This window comes from Astyanax mexicanus, chromosome 18 (assembly GCF_023375975.1).
Source record: "Astyanax mexicanus isolate ESR-SI-001 chromosome 18, AstMex3_surface, whole genome shotgun sequence".
Classification (NCBI taxonomy): Eukaryota; Metazoa; Chordata; class Actinopteri; order Characiformes; family Acestrorhamphidae; genus Astyanax; species Astyanax mexicanus.
This window is the reverse complement of record NC_064425.1, coordinates 13,389,824-13,410,594: the sequence shown is the minus strand read 5'-3', so window position 1 is coordinate 13,410,594 and position 20,771 is coordinate 13,389,824. Positions and strand designations below refer to the sequence as shown.

General features: G+C 39.9%; 1 protein-coding gene across 2 annotated transcripts in view; it reads left to right on the top strand.

The window, feature by feature from the left end:
* The window catches only part of nxn (nucleoredoxin), a 101,139-nt gene that overhangs the window by 60,087 nt on the left and 20,281 nt on the right, over positions 1 to 20,771 (top strand). For both annotated transcript variants that reach the window (XM_015605669.3, XM_007248644.4), the window contains one exon: positions 17,501 to 17,618. In XM_015605669.3, coding sequence (XP_015461155.1) covers positions 17,501 to 17,618 — 118 coding nt within the window. The remainder of the gene's footprint in view (positions 1 to 17,500; positions 17,619 to 20,771) is intronic.

Here is a 20,771-nt window from a genome sequence, read left to right as displayed (position 1 = left end):
AGCTCCAGACTCAAACCGTCGCTTCATAGTTGAATTACCATTTAGTAGCAACTTCGCGCGGTGAACTTGTCTCCTGCCAAACTCAAGTAGCGTTGCTACTTTAGTTAGGACTAAGGTTGCCAGATAAGTTACGATTTTTCATCCTATTTGTTTATTTTATTTTAAGTTTTTAACTTACACAAATATTGCACTGGACAAGTTTTTGTATAGAGTGGCCACATACACTTTAAAAATGGTTAAACATGCGCAAGATTTAGCGCCTCCATGCATTTTTTGATTATTTATTTGACTGGAAAATGTCACATCTGGCAACAACCAACAGAGCAAACCGAGCCGTGCCATTTCAGGCAATAGGGGTGGGGGCATTATATTATGCACAAAAATAATAACGTGCCGCTTTTAAGTAGTGGAGTAGGTGCCCCATGCAATGTTTAAAGACAAAAAAGATGAGCGTATCATAAATAATTCACATTGGGTTTTAAATTTAATAATGTCATAATTTCAACACATTTCATTCTCAGTCAATTTGGCTCCCTGCAACTGCAAAATGATTGAGGCCTAACGCTGGCTGCGTTGTCTGCGTATGCAGAGCGGCGGCCCTGTCTAAACCTGAGTTATAATGCCTATAATAGTGGGTTAGCCACAATGCAAACAACTGGGCTCAGATTGGTTAAAGCAGCAATGCTAACAGACACAGAAGGGATGGAGCTGTTTAGCTGCAATTCAAACATCAGGGCTCTTCCAGGTTGGAGATGTGATGCTAACAGACACAGCAGCCAGATTTGGAAAGGTTTTGAACAGCTTTGTTGCTATGCTAACAGTTTCTCTGAGCTGTATTACTCGCTGATGATAAGTGAGAGGTTTAAGGAATATAAGTCTTGCTCCTTTAGTTATAAAACCTAGAATTTCAGCATCTAGCTGCTTCTAATATGGGATTGGTGCATCCCTAGCAAAAAATGTGTTGGGCAATAAGTTGAATTGAGGTTTTAAAAATTCGAGTTTTGTTCAGTTTATATCAAAGAGAAGGGAAATTAGTATCTTGTCATGGATGTTCCTGTTGTCTGGGACGTAATTGCAACCCCCAGATCGTTCTTGTGCTTTTAATTATTCAGTCCTCAGCAGCTGCTGAGAGGGTTTTGTATGCTTTCCCTGTGTTTTGGAAGCTTGAGAGGTTGCTGGTGTCAGAAGCATACGTTCTGATTCTGCGAGGCCTCTGCCAGTGACCCATTCCGCGCTGTATTGCGTTAGGTTTTTTTCTGGTGTAGAGAGCGTGATTTGAATTACTGTTGGCAGGCAGCTGCAGAAGTGAGTTCTCAGTGTGCCCGTTCTCAGGCATGAGTGGATTCATTGTGGGAGGACGATGCCAATCTTAACAGCACTGCTGTGCCCAGCGGCCGGGCCGGGACCAGCTGCTTCTCCTCTGCTAGAGCCTTGACAGCAAGGTAGAGAAGAGAAGAGGAAGAAGAGAGAAAAAGAGAGAGAGAAGACCTTTTTCTTAATGTAAATAAAAATCTTTCTTATCTCATTCCCACCTGTCCAGCTCCTCCAGGCCAATCCAGTGAAGTGTTGCCTTAAAAAAACTCCCTGCTTACCTGTTGTGCATCGATGAGCCGAGAGCATTATAACCATTCGTAGATAAAGAGAAGACCCTTTCCCAAATTGTTTACAGAGTTTACAAGTTTTAAGCATATCTTTTTCCAATAAATAATTTTCCATATAATTTTGGTACAATTAAATGTTACTTCCTTTTTCCTGTACTGGAACTAAGTACAGGAAAACAGGTACCACTTTAAAATAAGACTAACTTTATAAAGGGTTTATAAATGGTTTACAATTAGTGTATTAATGGTTACTATTTAGGTTGTAAATGCCTTAAAATCATTAATAATCAGTTATGACACATACATAAAAAGGTCAACAGTATAGATGGCTGTCGGTTCACTATTTGGCAACCAACAGGTCATTGTTGCCCTTTCTATGTATGTGTTATAACTGATTATTAATGATTTTAAGGCATTTACAACCTAATTAGTAACCATTAATAAACTAATTGTAAACCATTTATAAACCCTTTATAAAGGTAGTCTTATTTTAAAGTGGTACCGGAAAACATCTAACATCTAGTAAAAAAAAAAAATCCTTTTGCATTATAGCTGGCCGGAAGAACAAAACTGGTTCATCCGTACATACAGGAGCTGAGTAGTTAACTAACCGGAGATCAAGGGCCAAGCCATCAACCGTGTGCCCTGCAGCTAAATTTAGGGCGTGGCTGTATGTCTTTGCTATCATAACGATGGGAAAAGTACACCTTGCGCAGCAATAAAATAAACCAATCAGTGTGTTACTTGCCATTCCCTTTAAGAGTCAGGTGCGCTCTAGAAATAAGGTGTGTTCAGGTAAATTTTATGGCGTATTGCTATCTTGGCAATCCGCCAGAAATTTACCTGAATACATCTTATTTCTAGACCACCTCTCTCTCTTTTTCTTTATTACTTTAATTTCCTCTCATTCTCTTTGCCCTCTTTTAGGCTTATTTTTTCTCTTTCTCTGTGTCTCTTTCTCTCTCTCTGTCCCTCTCTTACTCGCCATCACTTTCTTGCACTATTTCTGCATCTTTTATTTCATTTTCTTTATCGTTGCCTGTTTCTCTTTTTCTTACTCTTACTTTAGTCATCTCTTATTCTTTTTTTTCCTGTCTTTTTACACTCTCTCTCTTCATCTTTTCCCTCTCTTTTTTGCACCCTTTTGGCCCTGTCTTTATTCCAAACAGTTTCTTTCTTTTTTTCTTGCGCTCTTCCTGCTTTTTTCTCCGCCTCTTTTAGTGGCTTCCTTTCTTTCATTGTTTTATCGCTGCTATTTCTTTCTCTCTCTCTTTCTGTTTACTCTGTCTCCCCTTGACTTTCTTTATTTTACTTTCTACTAGTCTGCTTACCTCCCCACTCCCTTCTCTCTCTCTCTCTCTCTCTCTCTCTCTCGCTCTGTGTGTTTCCAGCTCTCTGTTAAGCCCCCCTGACATTTTGGCACCTGCTTTCTCCACTAAAGCGTTAATTTATCACTGAAATATTAACTACCATCCCTCCAGATCTCTCAGCACGCCTGGCTCTCTGTGCTTGTGGTGGTGATGGTGGTGGGGGGGTTTCTATGGAAACCGGCCGCTCCATCCAAAAGCAATTTAGCCTTTGTGTGATGGTGCAGACGGGCTGTGTATGTTTGGGCGATAAATGCAGCATGTTATTGCTGTATTACGTTTAAGAGCCGGGGGAGAGATCGCCGGCCGGCCGGGTGGGTGAGCTCAGAGAGGCTGACGCTTTCCTAGAAGTGTGATTTTCTTTATAATAGAGGTCATAAAGGCAGACAGACAGACAGTGAGCAGGAGGGAGGGATGGAGAGAGGGAGGGCTGTAATATCCTACAGTAAGCCCGGAGAGATGAGGCGGAATCTGAGTGCCTCGTTTCTCAGTCTGCTTTCCATCCATATGAGCTCTGAGCGAGGCGTTCCTCCAGAAACCGAAACTGGCTTTTCCTCGTGATTCTCTCTCCTCAGCCCTCGGACGTTCCTCCAGAGACACCAGGAGCTTCTGCTAAATGAATCGGGCCGAGCATATGGGGTCTACTGTGTTGACGACATACTGTTGTTAGCACAATGAATTCCTGAATTTCACTACAGATTGACTGATCAATGTTTTTGGGCCAGATATTGATCAAGGGCGGGGCTAGATGCCACATTCCCATTCCAGACTAGCTTGTTAATACATCATCATGCAGGTCTTACATTTAGGGTACTTATCAGATGTTGACTTACAAAAATACTTCAATGTTTACTTTAGAAAATAACGAGAGCTTGTTTGTAGAGACTAGAATAAGAAAGATGCGTGAAGCTTTGATAATGTTTAAACACCTAGGAGACGTTCAGTTGATGTTTGAAGACCGTGAGTGACTCTTAGTGCTGTTCTGACACTACTTGGTCCAAGAACAGTCAGGAGTCAGGATGTGTGTCTTCTCTGGGACTTGTGTCTACTCTGGGATGGTAGGTTAAGCCAAGCCTTACTGGAAGCCTAAAGATCTCTTCTGTAATATGCCTTCTTCTGTCTCTCAAGATGAAGTGTACTTTGATTTTTGTGCCCAATCCCATTTCACTGATGGCGCTTTCGATTTGAACATTCACATCTAGGTGAGGAGTATCCCGATTCTTGATGGGACAGTGGAATAGGGTTTGGCGTTGACTTCGACATCAGAAAAATTTAAGAATAAAGACAAAGACCTGAAAAATTCAGCAAACAAGAAGTGTCTAGAAACCATTAACAACCGCTGTCTACGACACATTAAAAAAAAGAAAATGGAACAACTTTTTTAAAAACAGGAAATTCAACTTAAATGTGCCATTAAAAAAAGGCTTTCCGCAAAGCTCAGCCTGAGCCTGGTTGGAAAGAGCCTTTTTAAAAGGTAAAACTTGCACTTAAGTTGATTTACAAGAAAATTGCTGAATCGCTAACCAAATCGTTCAGTGTGAGCCGGAAAACTTTCGATTACTGTTGATACTTGTTGATTTTTGGTTGTGGATAAATATATAGTTTGCAACGTTTGCTTTTGTTTTGTTTGGGCAGCATTTGTTAGCTCTGCTCTGTTGCTTACTGTATGGCTGAAAGATGCGCTCTCAAGGGGGATATCTGGTTAGGTATCTGGTGAATATCATATCGGCTTGAAAGGTCGGCTAAATTTGAAAATCGGCAGTTATCATCCAAAACATAGCTGATCAATCTTTCCATCAGTAGTATTAGAACTTTACTAATGTTTTGCTTGTATTGTATTAAATTGTTTTGTATTGTATTGTATTGGTGCCGTATTACAACCCCCTACCGTGTTTCACATTTTGTGTCCATGTTGCTCTGAAGCTGAACTCAGAATAAGCTTCATACTCCTGCTGTTGTGGGCAGTGATCAGTCTTTTACATCCCATCTGTCTAGAATAGATCTCATGGTTGGCCTTTTTCCCCACTTTCCTTTTATTCTGGAGCTCTTCCAGTGCTGTGTTCTCCCAGAGCACCACCCTGCTCACCCTCTCCGAACCTGCCAGGCCAGAGCTCCAGCTGCCTGCAGGTCTGTTCTATAAAAAGAGCCAATAAAACCCACCCCATCACACCCCCCCCACTCGGCCTGCTGGGAGACATCATCAGAGCGGAGACGACTGGAGGAAGAAATGGGCTGAATTCACATTACAAGCCTTCACACTGACCCAATTTCCTGTTTACCCCAGAACATGGTCGATCAGCCAGGTCGAGTTTGGTATCTGCTGATCTGTGCTTCATTAGCTCTGCTCTGGAGATAAGCGGTCAGTGTATTAGAAGCTGTAGTATAAACATTATAATCATTTAATATTTTAGCATATCCGCACACTACTGGCTGCGATAGGAACTTAATTGCTCACATACTTTACCTGTGGGGTGTTTCTGTAACTCAAAAAATTAGAATAGCACGGAAAAGTTACTTTATTTCAGTGATTCAGTTTAAAATGTGAAACTAATATATTATATAGATGTATTACACACAGAGTGATTTATTTAAACTATCAATGATTGTGGAAAGTTCACAATAGACCTCAAGCAGTTTGGACTGTGTGTCTCTCCACTCTTCCTCCAGACTCTGATCCCTTGATTTACAAATGAAATGTAAAATGTGTTGATGGTCAGTGATGGTTTGGAGAGACATGTCATCTGCTGGTGTTGATCCACTGTGTTATAATAGGTCTAAAGTCAGTGCAGTGTTTTCCTAGAAAATCGTACAGCACTTCATCCTTCCCTCTGCTGACAACTTTTATGGTGATGCAGATTTCATTTTCCAGCAGGATTTGGCACACTGCCCACACTGCCAAAAGTACCAATTGGTCTCATATAATACTCTGACTTTTGGGTTTTAATTGGCTGTGAACCATAATCATCAACAATAAAAGAAATAAATGCTTAAAATAGATCACTCTGTGTGTAAAACATCTATATAATATGAGTTTAAAATTTTCAGCTGAATTACTGAAATAAAGTAACTTCTCTATGAATGTCATGTTGTTGTCATGTCTATTAGACTCTAAAAACATACCCAAACACATTCTAATTATTTTTAAGGCTCTATAAACATGGTTAAACATATTTATAAAATGTTTAACACATTATATCCATGTTTATTTTGCTTTGTAAATTGTTTCAATTATATTAATTAATTATAAGCTGTGCTTGTAATACAGTATCTTACACATCTGGGTTAAATTATCATATGTATATGTGTCACTGTTAATACTGTATATCCCCATAATGGACATCTGTTACTTTACGTGGGCTGTACACAACAACAGATTTTAATACATAATGAATTAATAAAAGCTATTATAATATGTAACATATTACAACAAAAGTATAATAATTCATAAGTGGAAAAAAAGTTGTAATTATAACATGCTTTGTTAAGGCAGCTTTGTTGATGATGGTATTAACATATGACAGCTGATGATGCTGTACAATGTCGATAAGGTCATACGTTTTTTAATATATGTATATTTATAGCCATGTTCATAATGCTTCCTAAATGCATTATAATGTGTTATAATTATCTTTATAGAGCCTGTAAACTGTATGGCTTTCAAACCACATGTCCATATTGTGACATAGAACCTTTTTTTCTTGTTTAAACATAATGTACTTCTTAAAATGCCTCATTTTAAGGGCACAAGGCTGCTACATTACCCTTATGTACACTAGGAACATTAGGTGTACTCTTAAAATTGAGCATGTTGGGGGAAAATTCTTTCTCTCTGGCTTTTCTTGTGTTTGGTTTCATCCATATATAGAACCAGGATTAGCCTAAAGTATCACTGATTTTGCTTCCCTCACAGATTCCCTCACAGTCACCGAATTTTACTATGACAGTAATTTGTGTTCCTGACCTGAAGTGGGCGGGTGAGAATTTAGAGGCTGTGGTTGATTTGGATTTCTTTCACTCTCTTTCAGTCTTCCAGTGTAGGATCATGTCTCTGTGTAAAACCCACAGTAAAATGGAGCTGCAGTGCGATTACGCCGCTCTGCTCCCTCTTCACAATGTGGAACACATTACTGACTTTATGGAGCGCAGTAATATACCAATCTGTTCGGCTGCACAATGGCAGTAAACTGGGGCTGACATGAGTGGTGGTGTTCCTACAGGGGAGCGCTTTTGTTTTTTTCTTCTCCTGGCGTTGTTTAATGATGGGGTTCAGGCCATGTGACTGGAGCAGCTCCAGCGAAGCCAATGAAGTGAAGCTTTCCTTGATTACGATGCAGACTGTTCGTAAGAGGATTACGAAGTTGTGCTCATTGACGTGTTCCAGAGGCAGGCAGCCAGGATCCCTGCTTTAGTTCCAGGCCCAGGTTTGCAGCTTCAGTGGAAGCGATGCAGCCAAGACACTGGTATAAACGTCAGAGTGAACCTTCTGTTCAAGCCTCAGATGCAGGACTGAAAATAATGTTTTGTTTTTGTCTTGGATTTGTGGCTCTGGAAGAAATCTTCTATTGGTATTGGGTCTTTCCATTATATTGGGGGTTCTTTAAGCTATTAAAAGGGATGCATTTAGTGCTGGGTGGTATACCGGTTCATACGGCATACCTCATGGCAGTTTAGAACCTGTGCATTTTTCACATACCGCCATACCTCTAGAGGCGCTGCGGAGCACATTGTAGAACAGCACCACCAAAGAAACACACTGGGACAGCAGGGGAATTGCTGATTTTAATAATAATAATAATAATAATAGTAATAATGCCTCTAATGGTTTAAACTATTTATTAAAATATTTAGGTTTGTAAAGAAAGCCGTGTTAAAGTTGTTGGCGCATCTTTTTTTAGGGTCTATTATTTACGTTCTTCAGCTGTTTTTCTGCAAATAAATATTGATTTCTTCATATATTGTGTAATTTAGTGGGACAAAGTAAACCCAATAGTATTAAATCAAAGCCTTAATTTAAAGCCTTAGTGTTTTTTATTATACTCCTGTACTCCAAACAGTACAGTAAGTCACAAACCTCTATTAAAGCCCAGTCATGCAAAATAAAATATAAATAAAATAAAAAATAATATAATATTATTGTACAACTGTATTTTTAAAATAATAATAATAAAAATACAGTGGTATACCGTGAAACCGCCAGAATCTTGAAAAATACATTGATACGCATTTTTGGTCATACCGCCCAACACTAGCTGCATTGATACCATTTTTTCCCAACCGATTATGAGCATATGTATATTTGTAGCCTCAACACTAACCTACCCCTCCAGCCTAACAAGAATCAGGACACCCTACCCCTATACCAGGACACCCTACCCCTAGACCTGCACACACAAACGGATGGTTAGGGCTCAGTGGTAGGACAGAGGTATAAAATGGGATTGGGCCTTAATGGACAAACTGGACTGAAAAATAATAATTGTGCAATTTCAGAAGAACCAGTCATGTAGTGTGAACCTGACTGCTTCCTGTAGTTCAGGATGCATCATTGCTCTTAACATGCGTCTCTTTGTAAGCTCTGCTCTGCGTGTTTAAGGCGCCGTGGTGGTTGAAAGCGGGTCTGGCGTTTGGCCGAGGCTGCTGATCTTGAAAGGCAATCCGTGCCGAGTCAAGAGAGGAACAATAGAGGTAAACGGCACAATGACTGCAAAAATGTCTTCCACTTCACCTCCCCCAGCAGGGCTCCTCTCCACTTCCACACAGCAGCAGCCAAAGCCTTTCAGCTCCTCAGATCAGTCAGCAGATCTGAAAAAAACTAAAACAATCAGAAATAAATGAAATAATATTAGATTGAACATGGAACTAAAAATGTTTAAAATAGAAAAGATTAACAATATGATATGATGGTGTTTATTTTTTATGGCAAATAAGAACATAATACATTTATGGATTTTTTTTATCGTTATCTCTGTAAGCTGTGAGCTTTCTAAAAAGAGAGGCCCTCCTAACCAGATGAAACTCCCATTTGGAATCAAAGTAAAAACAAAAAAAGAACTATTGTTGAGTCATTGTTTGTTTATTTTTTAGTTTTCACTTGATTGCTAAAAAACAGAGGAAATTGGAGAATAAGGCATTTAAATGCTTGGAGGCATTTAAACTTTTAAATCCACTGATATTTAATGAATTATCATGTGATCTTTGTATTGTTTGTATGCTTTGCAGAACTTGAGGAACAACAGAGTCGATTCCACATTGAATGAATTGATTCGGGTATCCAATCAAGTGCAAATTGGAGTCAATGATTCTAAACACTGTTTAGAAGCTCACGTGTTGTTATGAGCTTGATGGGTTGATATGATTTTTATATGGTTTTGCATTGTAGTGTTAAAACTGCTTTAAGATCTTAATGTGTGCTTTTCTTCTTTGGTCTGGAGCACATTCTATCAATATATTTGAATTACTGAAAGTGAATTCCAGTGTAGCGGATGCTTATTTACAGTACTGTGTGTTATCTGATTTTCTGCTTTTGTTACCCTCTAAAATAAATGGTACAGTGTACTTTTATGCTACTATAAAGCTGGATTAAGCCCCAGTTGCTGCATTTTGCATTGCCGTTGATGTAGTCGCCATCAACACATTTATACATAAACAATATTGGCTGTATTTTGGCAGCTCCTATAAGGTTATACTTTGTGTTTGCAGCATTAGCAGCAGTGTTAGCAACTGGGCAACGTGTCCCTTTATAGCTGAAGCTCATGCAGGCAGGCAGGCATTCCTCCTCGCAGGCCGCAAGAGGCCGGGTTTGGAATGAACAGAGGGAGGGAACGCTGCCAGGCTTGAAGCTTCAGGGCTTCTGAGTACAGCAGAAGGCCAGAAACACCACAGGGGGCTTTACCATGGACCCCAACCCCCCCTTTATAAAGTCTTACTCACTGGACCCTGCCTGGGGTTGACGGCTCCATTCATCAGCGCCCACTTCCCTCTGTTGTTCCCTCTATGTGCGTTTTTTTTTTTTTTGGAGGCAGAAAACTGACACCAGTCATTGTTGCAAGCTGTTCAGAAAAGAACAGCCTATAAGAAAACATATAATAAACATATTATAGCAATACATAACAATCAGTGCTTATTGGCTAAAATAACTCTTCCTAAACCACACGTCTAAACACTTTACACATGATACCTTTAAACCTGCAACAGTGTACAGTAGAGATTTTTTGTTAGTTTTTTTACTGTCCTTAAGTTGAAATAAGGAATACTAGGAAATTAAACATGTAACTAAGCATTACTTGTTTTTTTATACTAATAGGCAAAATGTGATGATGTTTATTCTTTAATTCAAGTAAGAACATAATAAGTTTTATGGCATTTCTTTGATGAGTAATTTTGTGAGCTGTCTGAGAGGAGAGTCCATCCCAACCAGAAAATCTCTAAATAATTGTAAATAACAACAGAAAGTAAAAAAAATAAGGCATTAAAAAACTGGGAAACATTGAAACTTTAAAATCTGCGGATATTTCGTAAATTATCATGTGATCTTTGTGCTGTTTGGATGCTTTGAGAAATTTGAGAAACACGATGGATTAAATGTAGAGTTAAGTGTAGATCTGTCTAGCTGCCTATCTAGCTAGCAGTCTATCTAGCTAGCTGTATATCTAGCTAGCTGTCTATCTATCTAGCTGTCTGTCTAGCTTTCTAGCTAGCTGTCTATCTAGTTGCCTATCTAGCTAGCTGTCTATCTAGCTGTCTGTCTAGCTTTCTAGCTAGCTGTCTATCTATCTAGCTGTCTATCTAGCTGTCTATCTAGCTGTCTATCTATCTGTCTATCTGTCTAGCTAGCTCTCTATCTAGCTAGCTGTCTACCTAGCTGTCTATCTAGCTAGCTTGTCTATCTAGCTAGCTGTCTATCTATCTAGCTGTCTGTCTAGCTGTCTATCTAGCTGTCTATCTGTCTAGCTAGCTCTCTATCTAGCTAGCTGTCTACCTAGCTGTCTATCTAGCTAGCTGTCTATCTACCTAGCTGTCTATCTAGCTGTCTATCTAGCTAGCTGTCTATCTAGCTAGCTGTCTATCTAGCTGTCTATCTAGCTAGCTGTCTACCTAGCTGTCTACCTAGCTGTCTGTCTAGCTGTCTATCTAGCTGTCTATCTAGCTAGCTGCATATCTAGCTAGCTGTTTATCTAGCTAGCTGGCTATCTAGCTGTCTATCTAGCTATTTAGCTAGCTATATATCTAGCTATCTATCTCGCTAGCTGTCTGTCTAGCTGTCTGTCTAGCTAGCTTTCTAGCTAGCTGTCTGTCTAGCTGTCTGTCTAGCTGTCTAGCTCTATCGCTCTCTCTCTCTATTTATCTATCCGTCAGTCCATCTCTGTCTAGCTCTCTAGTTCTCTAGCTTTATCTCTCTTTCTCTCTATCTCTCTATCTTTCATAACATGACCTCTGTCACTGCTGTCTGTAGCGGTGGAATTCAAGCTACCAGGCGTGAAAAGATTAGTCTTGCATTGGTGGATGTAGGTCCAGACAATAGCCGTAGTGTGTCTGTGTGTGTGTGTATTTCTGAGTGTGTGTGTAGTGTGTGTGTGTGTAATCATTGACCTGAAGTGAATGTTGGGAATTTTTAATAGGTTACAGGAGGCTTGTTGGCTTTTTCTCTAAACTGTAGTTTGCTTTCATCCCACTCCTTTTTTCACTGTTTACCGACCACAGCCCAGTTACATTACATTATATTACATTACATTACATTATATTACATTATGTTGTATTTTGCGTATGCTTTCATCAAAAGTGACCTACAATTGATGAAGTATGTAACCAATAAATAACAAAGTTTAAGGCAAAAGTAGAACATTTTGCAGGGCCTGGAAGAGACTGAAAGGTAATATTGTTATAGAGGAAGAAAAGAAGAAGAAAGGAGGAATAAAGGAGGATGGGGAACAGGGAATGGGCTTAGAAGTGGGGTTTATTTAAAGGTAGTGAGGGACGCTATATACTATATCTTTCCAAAAAGTAAATTGCATTTTATCTTGAGAGAGGAGGCAGAATGATACATCATCTTGTTTACCTATTGTTTAACATGGCGTTCAGCCCACACTCTAGATCAGCCGGTTTGAGACCCCTGCTCTAGATCGTTACCATGCCCCAAACACACTGCTGGGTCCATGTCTGTACGACATGCTTGAACACCATAGTTAGCAAAAAGCCAGTACCACCAATACACTCCACTGGATACCAAACACCACAATCTTTCGTTCTTTCTTTTGTCCTCTTTTGTTCTTTCTTTCATGATTTATTTCATTTGTTCGCTCGTTTTATAAGATCACTAAAATCTGGACTTGATAATTTTTAAATCTAACAGTTTATTGTGAGAATAACGAATTGCAAAACCCAGAATCATGAATCAAACAGAATCTAGTGAATGAAGTTCTGGGCTAAGCTCATCTGTGCACTCCTGCTGTTTCTAAACTGCTGAGTAGATACGTCTCCATATGTACAGAATTCCAGTCCCAAAACAATGACTTTGTTCATGTCGTGTTTATTGTGCGAGAGAATGAGTGAGAGAGATATGACAAGAGTTTGTGTGAGAGAGAGAGAGAGAGAGAGAGAGAGAGAGAGAGAGAAAGTTAAGCCTTGGAGCTAATTCAGTTCTCTCTCCCCACTGATAATTTACTGCGTTCCTGAGTTATGTCCACTGCCCCTGGCAGCCGTTCAAAAGCTGCATGGCTCAGTAAATCACTCCGCTGCCTCGCCGAGCAAAGAGAGCTACACGGCCTTCAAGCCATAGCAAGACCCGAGCAGATGATTGCAGATAATTACACCGGTTATATCACCTAACATCCATCAGCTTTCAGCTGTGCTTCTATCTGGACTTAACCCATTAATGCTGATTTACAGCGGAGAAAACTGCTCTCACTTTCACTTTTCCCATCTTTTCTTCTTATTCTTCGTTTTTGTTCTTCAACTTTCCAAACACATACTTTCAGGCTTTAAGCCACCAGCCAGGGCTCTTATGACCTGGTGATGACAGGCTGGAAGGGAGCAGCGCTCCTTTAAATAAAGAGAGTGAAGCAGGCCTCATATTTTAGAGCTAACACATTTCATGTGCTATTCTTTTTTTTTTATTCATTGTTTTATTCGTTTTTCCAGCCATAACATTAAGCAAAGTTTACTTAGACTCTCAGGTGAGCAGCTGCCTCTCAGTAGGCTGGTGGTTGAGAAGTGAAATGCTGTAATTCTGATCTGTTAGAATGGCTTTAATAATACGATTTAAAGCAAAATAATTTTTTAAAAACAAAATAACTCTTTTTATTGAAAATATAGCACATTGCTATCTTACACCCTGCCAACCTATTTCCATGCCTTGCACCTGCATCGATAAAATAGTTACAGTAATATATCTACACTGATGGGTGTGGTGGACTAGAAAAGTAATGTAAATTTCTGTCATATTGCTATCTTGGCAGCGGAAAACACAGCTGCTCTACTGACCAATTTGAACCCTGATGACAGTCACCAGTCAGACGTGCACAAACCCAACTTTCACATCAACATTAAACAGAATACAAAATAAAATAACATTGCTGCTCGTACACCTTCACACGAACGAACGAGCAGGGCAGTTTCCTCTGCTGAGAAGCGTAGAAGCGCTGTGCCCTTAGAATTGCAATCCGCCACAGAGTGCACCTGTGTTTTATTTATTTATTTATTTATTTTATTTTGTTTCAAATTTTTCCCTTTTTCTCCTCACTTTTGCACAGCCAATTACCCAACCCATTAATTGGGATCCCCCCTATCACCAGTGATGCCCCAACACCAGGAGTGTGAAGACTAACAAATGCTTCCTCTGAGGCATGTGAAGTCAGTCACTGCCTCTTTTCGAGCTGCTGCTGATGCAGCATTACCGAGTAGCATCACAACGCACTCGGAGGAAAGCGCAGCGACTCTGTTCTGATATATCAGCTCACAGACGCCTTGTGCTGATCGACATCACCCTAGGGGTGATGTGGAGAGAGAGAGCGCCATCTATCCACCCAGAGAGAGCAGGGCTCCAGCAGCTAATGGCAAGCTGCATGAACATGATTCGAACTGGCTCCTGATCATAGTGGCTGTTCTTAGCCCGCTGGACAACTCTGAGCCCTTGCATGCCTTTATAATGTGTGTGTGTGTGTGTGTGTGTGTGCAGCATGTGGTTTTGCATTGTCTTGCTGAACAAAAGCAATAACATCCCTGGAAAGATGTTGTCTTGGAGACAATATATATTTTTCTTTAAGATTTGCTTATTGTACTTATTATCCCGATAGTTTTTGTCCATACCTATATAGTGTATGTATAGTGGTTCTTTCCTTAAGGTGTGAAAAAACACAAGCAAAACCCACACAGCCTGAACATCTGCATATTCCCACTTTATAGGGGTGTTTAAATCACTGTGAATGAAGCCGTCTGAAAACGTGTGGAGAACATTCAGCAGGTGGGTCATGTGATCATAGCCAAAAAAAAAGAGCAGCCAGTTCTGACATTAAATAGCGTGTTCCAAGAGTACCTGTACAAAACTGAGGCCTATTTCTTTTTTTGTGTAGTCCCTTCACACCTGTTTTCACCATCAGCCTGTGTGTGTGTTTGAGATGAAGTGTGTGTGTGTGTGTGTGTGTGTGTGTGTGTGTGTGTGTGTGTGTGTGCGTGGTGAAGTGTGTGGGAGGTGCCGACATGAGGCCGGTCACAGAGATTGTTTGTGTTCCACGCCTCTCAGCACACATTACCTGTCAAGACTGTGTCGAGCCCTTCTAAAGCTGTCACTCACACACACACACACACACACACACACACACCCCGCTCACACTTGTCTAGTCAGGTCTTTTTCAGCCTAATGTAGATAACATTACTTTTGGTGGTTACCTTTAAGCTGATTAGTGTTTGGAAGCTGGGTAATTGCTGTGGTATTTTAGGCAGTTGCCAAAATTAGGATGTTGCTGAGTGATTGCTAGGTGCTAGGGTTGATAAGAGGTTGATAGAATAGACTAGAATAGAATTATTTGTCATTATACCAAGTATAACGAAATTAAGGTACAATCCTCTTCGGTGTCACAAACAATACAATTTGAAAAAACTATGATTTAACTAAAATAAATTACCAAGAGTCTAAAATTAAAATTACAAAAAAATTGAAATTAACATATAAAAGATTTACATAAAGAAGAAACAGCAAAAACAAACAAGATGCAAAATAGTGACCTATTGCCCACTGCCCTATTAACAATGAACTATTGGACTTACCGGTATATAAAAAATGTTTCAAATGTTGAAATGTAAAAAGAATATTGCACAGTCCCAGGTTGTTGAAAAATTTGATTAAAAAAAAATAATAATAATAAAATAAATATTTATTAAATATGTATATAAAATAAGGACAGATTCCACACTGCCCTATTTAACAATTAAATATATTGCACTTACAGTGTCCTATGTCTTGCTGTTTACTGCGGTGAGATAAAAACTGTTTTGAGTCGATTTGTTCTTGTTTTAATAGTTCTGTAACGTGGTATGCCAGGTGGTTGCTGTGGTGCTATTGCTTTGCATTCTTCACCCATAACTAATAAATGATCACTATTAATGTATTTGTGCCTCAGCATTAAAGGGTCAACCCGTAACTTTACTGAGCCTCTGAGCGCTTCTCCTGCCACTGCTCTGACAGGCTTGCAATTTTTCTTTTTTAATGGAGCCTAAAAGACTTTGGTGCCGTCTCCAGACTCGGCTGCAGAAAGCTGATGGAAACAACTGTGAATCCTGAAGTCTGGCGAAAGAAATGAAGTCGTTGTTCTCGTCCGACATTAAAGCGGAGACAGCGGAGCCTCCAGTGAGAGAAGCAGTGGAACAAAGTCCTTCACAGTCCCCTTCCACTCACTAATAATTCTCTTCTATCCCTGGCTACCCACTCTGATGTTTCCCTCTTCGGTACATAAACACGAACAGCACCTCGCCTCCGAACAAAGACTTTCTTGGAAGTATCCGAGGGACCGTGCTTTTTTTTTCCTGTTGAGAAGAACTATAAATAATAGACGTCTGTGGACTTCCAAATGTTTCACCTTCAATCGCTCGCACTCTTCAAACATTTTCCATCCGTTAACATCAGTCTTTTTCTGCACTTTTCCTGCCCGCTGAATTATTTACGCTTTGTTCTTCGTTTGTTCCCCTGCAAAGATGGATCTGCCGCAGTGTTCATTACTGTTCCTTCGTTTATTCACTCAGTAAAAACTAGAAGAAAAATAGCGTGCGGTTCAGTTGAGGTGGATAATGGGCAGTAAATCAAAGCAGTGGTTTTATGCTCTGTGCTCCAAGACTGTGCAGCAAGTAGAAATCCTAGAGTTCCAGTTTTCAATCATCTTACTGTGTAGTGCTTTCTGATTTGTGTTCTTAATAAAAAAGTGGTGCTTCGCATCAGTGAAACTGCTGTTAAAGTTAAGAATGGTGCTTTTTATCTTCTTGTCCGTCTTCACTAGTGGTGACACTTTGCGTTGCATTTTGCTGGTGGTAATCATGGTTAATTAGGTTTACATTAAGACTTTTTTCAGACCTGCCTTGTTTGGTCAAGACTTTCAGATTCTTCAGTGTAGTAAGAACCAAAGTATCAGTTGGTCTAACAGTGGTCTAATCTGGTTTCAGCAAAGAATCTGCATTGATTCTTGAAGCTTCTAATGAACCTGAGTTCCAACCATCTTCTGTGCTGTATAATTTAAGCACTATTAGTAAGTAGAACTCTGCTTTTGGGGGGAGTCAGTTCTGGCGAGAGACAGAATTCGGAGGAACATTTCAACAAGAGTGTGGCAAAGCAACAGAGGTTATGTGCCACTTTTTTGCCATTTCAGGGACTGATTTGTTCATGAAGGCCAAATCTGGTTCCAGCAAAGAATCCGAATTGGAATGTGAACGTAGCTCTATAGAGTGTGAATGTTGAAACAACACAGATGACATTATACAGTATATAATTGAACTTTTAGTATGTAATTCAGCACACAGCCGACTTTTTGGAGTCAAGTGTAGATTTTTCACTACTATGTTGCGTGTGGGTGGGGGTGGGTGGGTATGTGTGTGTATAGAGTGTGTGTCAGTGTGTGTGTGTGTGTGCCACAGTCAGGGAGAATTTCCTCCGTTGCCAGTCTCTTTTTAAAGCCGAATCAGCCCTGTATCCACTCTATCTGTAATTCCTGCCCCGAGCTGCTTCGCCGGTGGCTCCGTGCTGCTGCTCCTCCATTTCTGAGTCTCTTTCTTCTTCAGAGAGAGGCAGATGACGTTGTGAAGGCTGTTTTTAAAGCTGTGAGCACGGCAGAGAGAGTAATTGCTGTATCTCTAATGGTTGTTGAGGAGCATCAGAGGAGGCCGGTTTTATACACATAGCTGAGAGCAGTAACCTCAGATAAACTCATCCGCTTCTGCCTTTCCTTACAATTTCACACGTTCTTCCTCTGCTCTGCTCTCATTCTCACTCTCCTGAGGATGTTCTAGATTAGCCAGTGGAACTCACTCCATCTGTTTTCTCTCTGTGTGCAGATGAAGCTGTGGAACAAGTACAAGGTGACGAGTATTCCCTCGCTGGTGTTCATTGATGCCACCACAGGGAAGGTGGTGTGTCGGAACGGTTTACTCGTGGTGAGAGACGACCCTAAAGGTGAGCTCCTGTCACAGAATACACACGCACACACACACACACACTTCTAAAATTAAACTCATGCATTATGCATTATTATTTTTAGAAGAATGGCTGAGAAAACACATCAGATTCTAGAGGTGTGCCAAAAAATCGATTCACATAAGAATCTTGATTCTCATTTACTACGATTCAGAATCGATTTAAAATGTCCCAAAATCGATTCTGAGGGGCGGGTTTTAGACTGATTTTGGGCTGGGTATTTTTGTTGGACCTGGCAACCCTGGGGATAGCGCTTGTCCCTTTGGAGATCTTCCAGACACACACAGAGCGTAGGTGTTTGAGAATCACCGGTAAGATGGCAGAACAAGCACTATATTACCTTAGATTAACATGTAGTTTCAATGTTTTATGGCAGAATGCTTCATAACAAGCATAAAAAAGATCGCTAGTAGTTAGTTTCAGTAACTGTTAGCTAGCTAACTAGCTAACTTTCCAGTTCCACCTTAAATAACGCTACAGGTGGCAGCGGGCTGCAGCATTTAAGGCAGAACGGAAAAATAACAATAAGCTAATCAGAGCTAATTTCAGCTCCTCATCACAGAGGAATTAAGGAATGGACAATATGAATTAATTTCTCCACCTCCTGCCCCCTTTCTGAAGAAATACAACCACCTTAAATTAACTAGTTAATCAGCAGCTGCTCCTGAACTTTAGCGCTCCACTGCTATCATCACATCAGCCCAGCAGCGTCACCTACACACCACCGCTAGTAGCCTGGTAATAAAGCAGTGTTATTTATTTATGTATTTATTGTTCATTAACGTCATTGTGATATCCCAGTGATTCCTCTGTCACTGAGGACCCACATTCCTGCACATTTTATTGTTTTTGTAACACATTACTTGCTCCAGGACCAGTGTATATTATGGAGGGTTTTTTTTCAATACGATTCATAAGCCAGAAGCAGAAATATTTATAATTCAAATCGTTTTGAATCAAAAATCGATTTTGAATCGAATCGTGGCCCCCAAAATCGGAATCGAATCGAATCGTGAGATAGTAATCGATTCCCACCCCTATCAGATTCACTTTTACCTCCAAGAAAGCTAATGTAGCTCACAATAAAGACATGGAAGCTCAAATGTTAGCTAGTTACAAATAGTTTTTCACTATTTGTTTGTTATGTTTCATATACAGTGTTGTGAAAGTGTCTGCCCATACACGATTTCTTATAAATGTTTTTGCTTGTTTGTCTCTAAATGTTTCAGATCAAATTTACATATTAATCAAAGATTTTTTAATTAAAGTTTTTAAAGGTTCTTTCCCACTGCCATCAGACTTCTCAACTAACCTCAGTTAAAATCCTTACATTTTTCTCTCTACATGTTTACATGCCATTGACAAATGGGGTTATACAGTACAGAGTTGAAAAAAAAAAAGAGTTCTTGAATTTAAGAACAGAAAGCAGATCTAACCAAATCTATGCACTTGGGCCCAATCCCATTTCTCTTTTGTACCCTACCCCTTGTTTTCGAGTGTAATCCTTGCTATTGGGACAGAGTAAGAAGAAGAGGTGGGGGTAAAATCCTTCCCCTAATAAAAGACAAAATTAGGCTAAAGTTCAGCAACCTAACTCCTGCTGCTTAACTAGTTAACTTTAGGGCTTTATTGTATTTATCATCTTCAGAAAGGGGACAGTTGGTGCAGCAAGTAATTATTATTGTTATTATTGAAAGTTTTTATTATTAATGGAGAAAGAAAATCCAATCCTACATGACCCTGAGTGAAGTTTTTGCCCTCGCCAGATAAAGCCTGATTACTGCCACAAATGTTCTTAATCAAAAAAATCTAAATAGGAGCTGCCTGACAAAGCGAAGTAAACCAAAGGATACTCAAAAGCTCTACATCATGCCAATATCCAAAGAGATTCAGTTAGCAGCAGGCTAGTTTATAGGTTATTTCCCGCCATTGCTGTTTGCCACGTTAGCTTTAGCATTAGCTCCAGTGCAAAAAATAAAGCAGCAGACTGCAGATGACATCAGAAATATCTCGCCTAATTAATCTTATTCTGTGGGGTACGGAGAAGAATGCAGGACCATTTTCTTTATTCGTCTATCTGCCCTAAATCAGATTCATTCTTCCTAAAGAAAACATTTAGCTCCTGTTCCTCTAAAAGCCCAGAAGCCCCTGAGCTCTCAGACTAATGCTCCACGCTAATGGAAGGGGGGGATGAACCATCTACAGTCAGGATTTCAGTATATTTTTTTTGGCATTCTGCTCTTAAATGGCATCCATCCCCCTCCTTTCCTCACAACAGAGGAAGCCTCATTTGTCATGAGCTGGATGAAGAGGTGCAGCAGCGTGTGAGAGAGCTCCTCAGCGAAGGGAATGGCTTTCACACCATGACAGGTTCCTCCCCGGCCTAATGAACCCCAGCGCTGCCAGTAGCCATGCTGAATTATCCCTATGACTCATTAAACACACTTCCATTCAGAGAGACTGGAGCTGAGAGACGAGGGGCTGTTCCTCAACCCAGCAGCTCCCTCTCTCTTGCTGCTGAGTGTGTGTTTTAATGCTGTGTGTTGAAATATGTTAAATTACTCATTTATTTATTTTTTGGTCTACTTTTTACAACATTATTATAAATATAAATATTTTAACCATTATTTTAAACTTCATTTCACTGTTCACGCCAGGTTAAAGAACAGGTTCTTCCCCACTGCCATCCGACTACTCAACTTACCTTAGTTGAAATCTTTGCATTTTTCTCTCTACATGTTTACATACCATTAACAAATGGGGTTATAGAGTACAGAGTTGGAAAAAAAAGAGTTCTTGAATTTAAGAACAGAAAGCAGATCTAACCATATCCATGCACTTGGGCCCAATCCCATTTCTCTTTTGTACCCTACCCCTTGTTTTCGAGTGTAATCCTTGCACTGGGAACAGAGTTAGAAGAAGAGGGTGGGGTAAAATCCTTCCACTAATAAAAGACAAAATAAGGCTAAAGTTCAGCAACCTAACTGCTGCTGCTTAACTAGTTAATTTTAGAGCTTTATCTTATTTATTGTTTTTAGAAAGGGGACAGACAGGTGGTGCAGCAATTAAATACAATTGTCCATTTCCTAATTCCTCAGTGATAAGGAGCTGAAATTAGCTTTTATTACATTT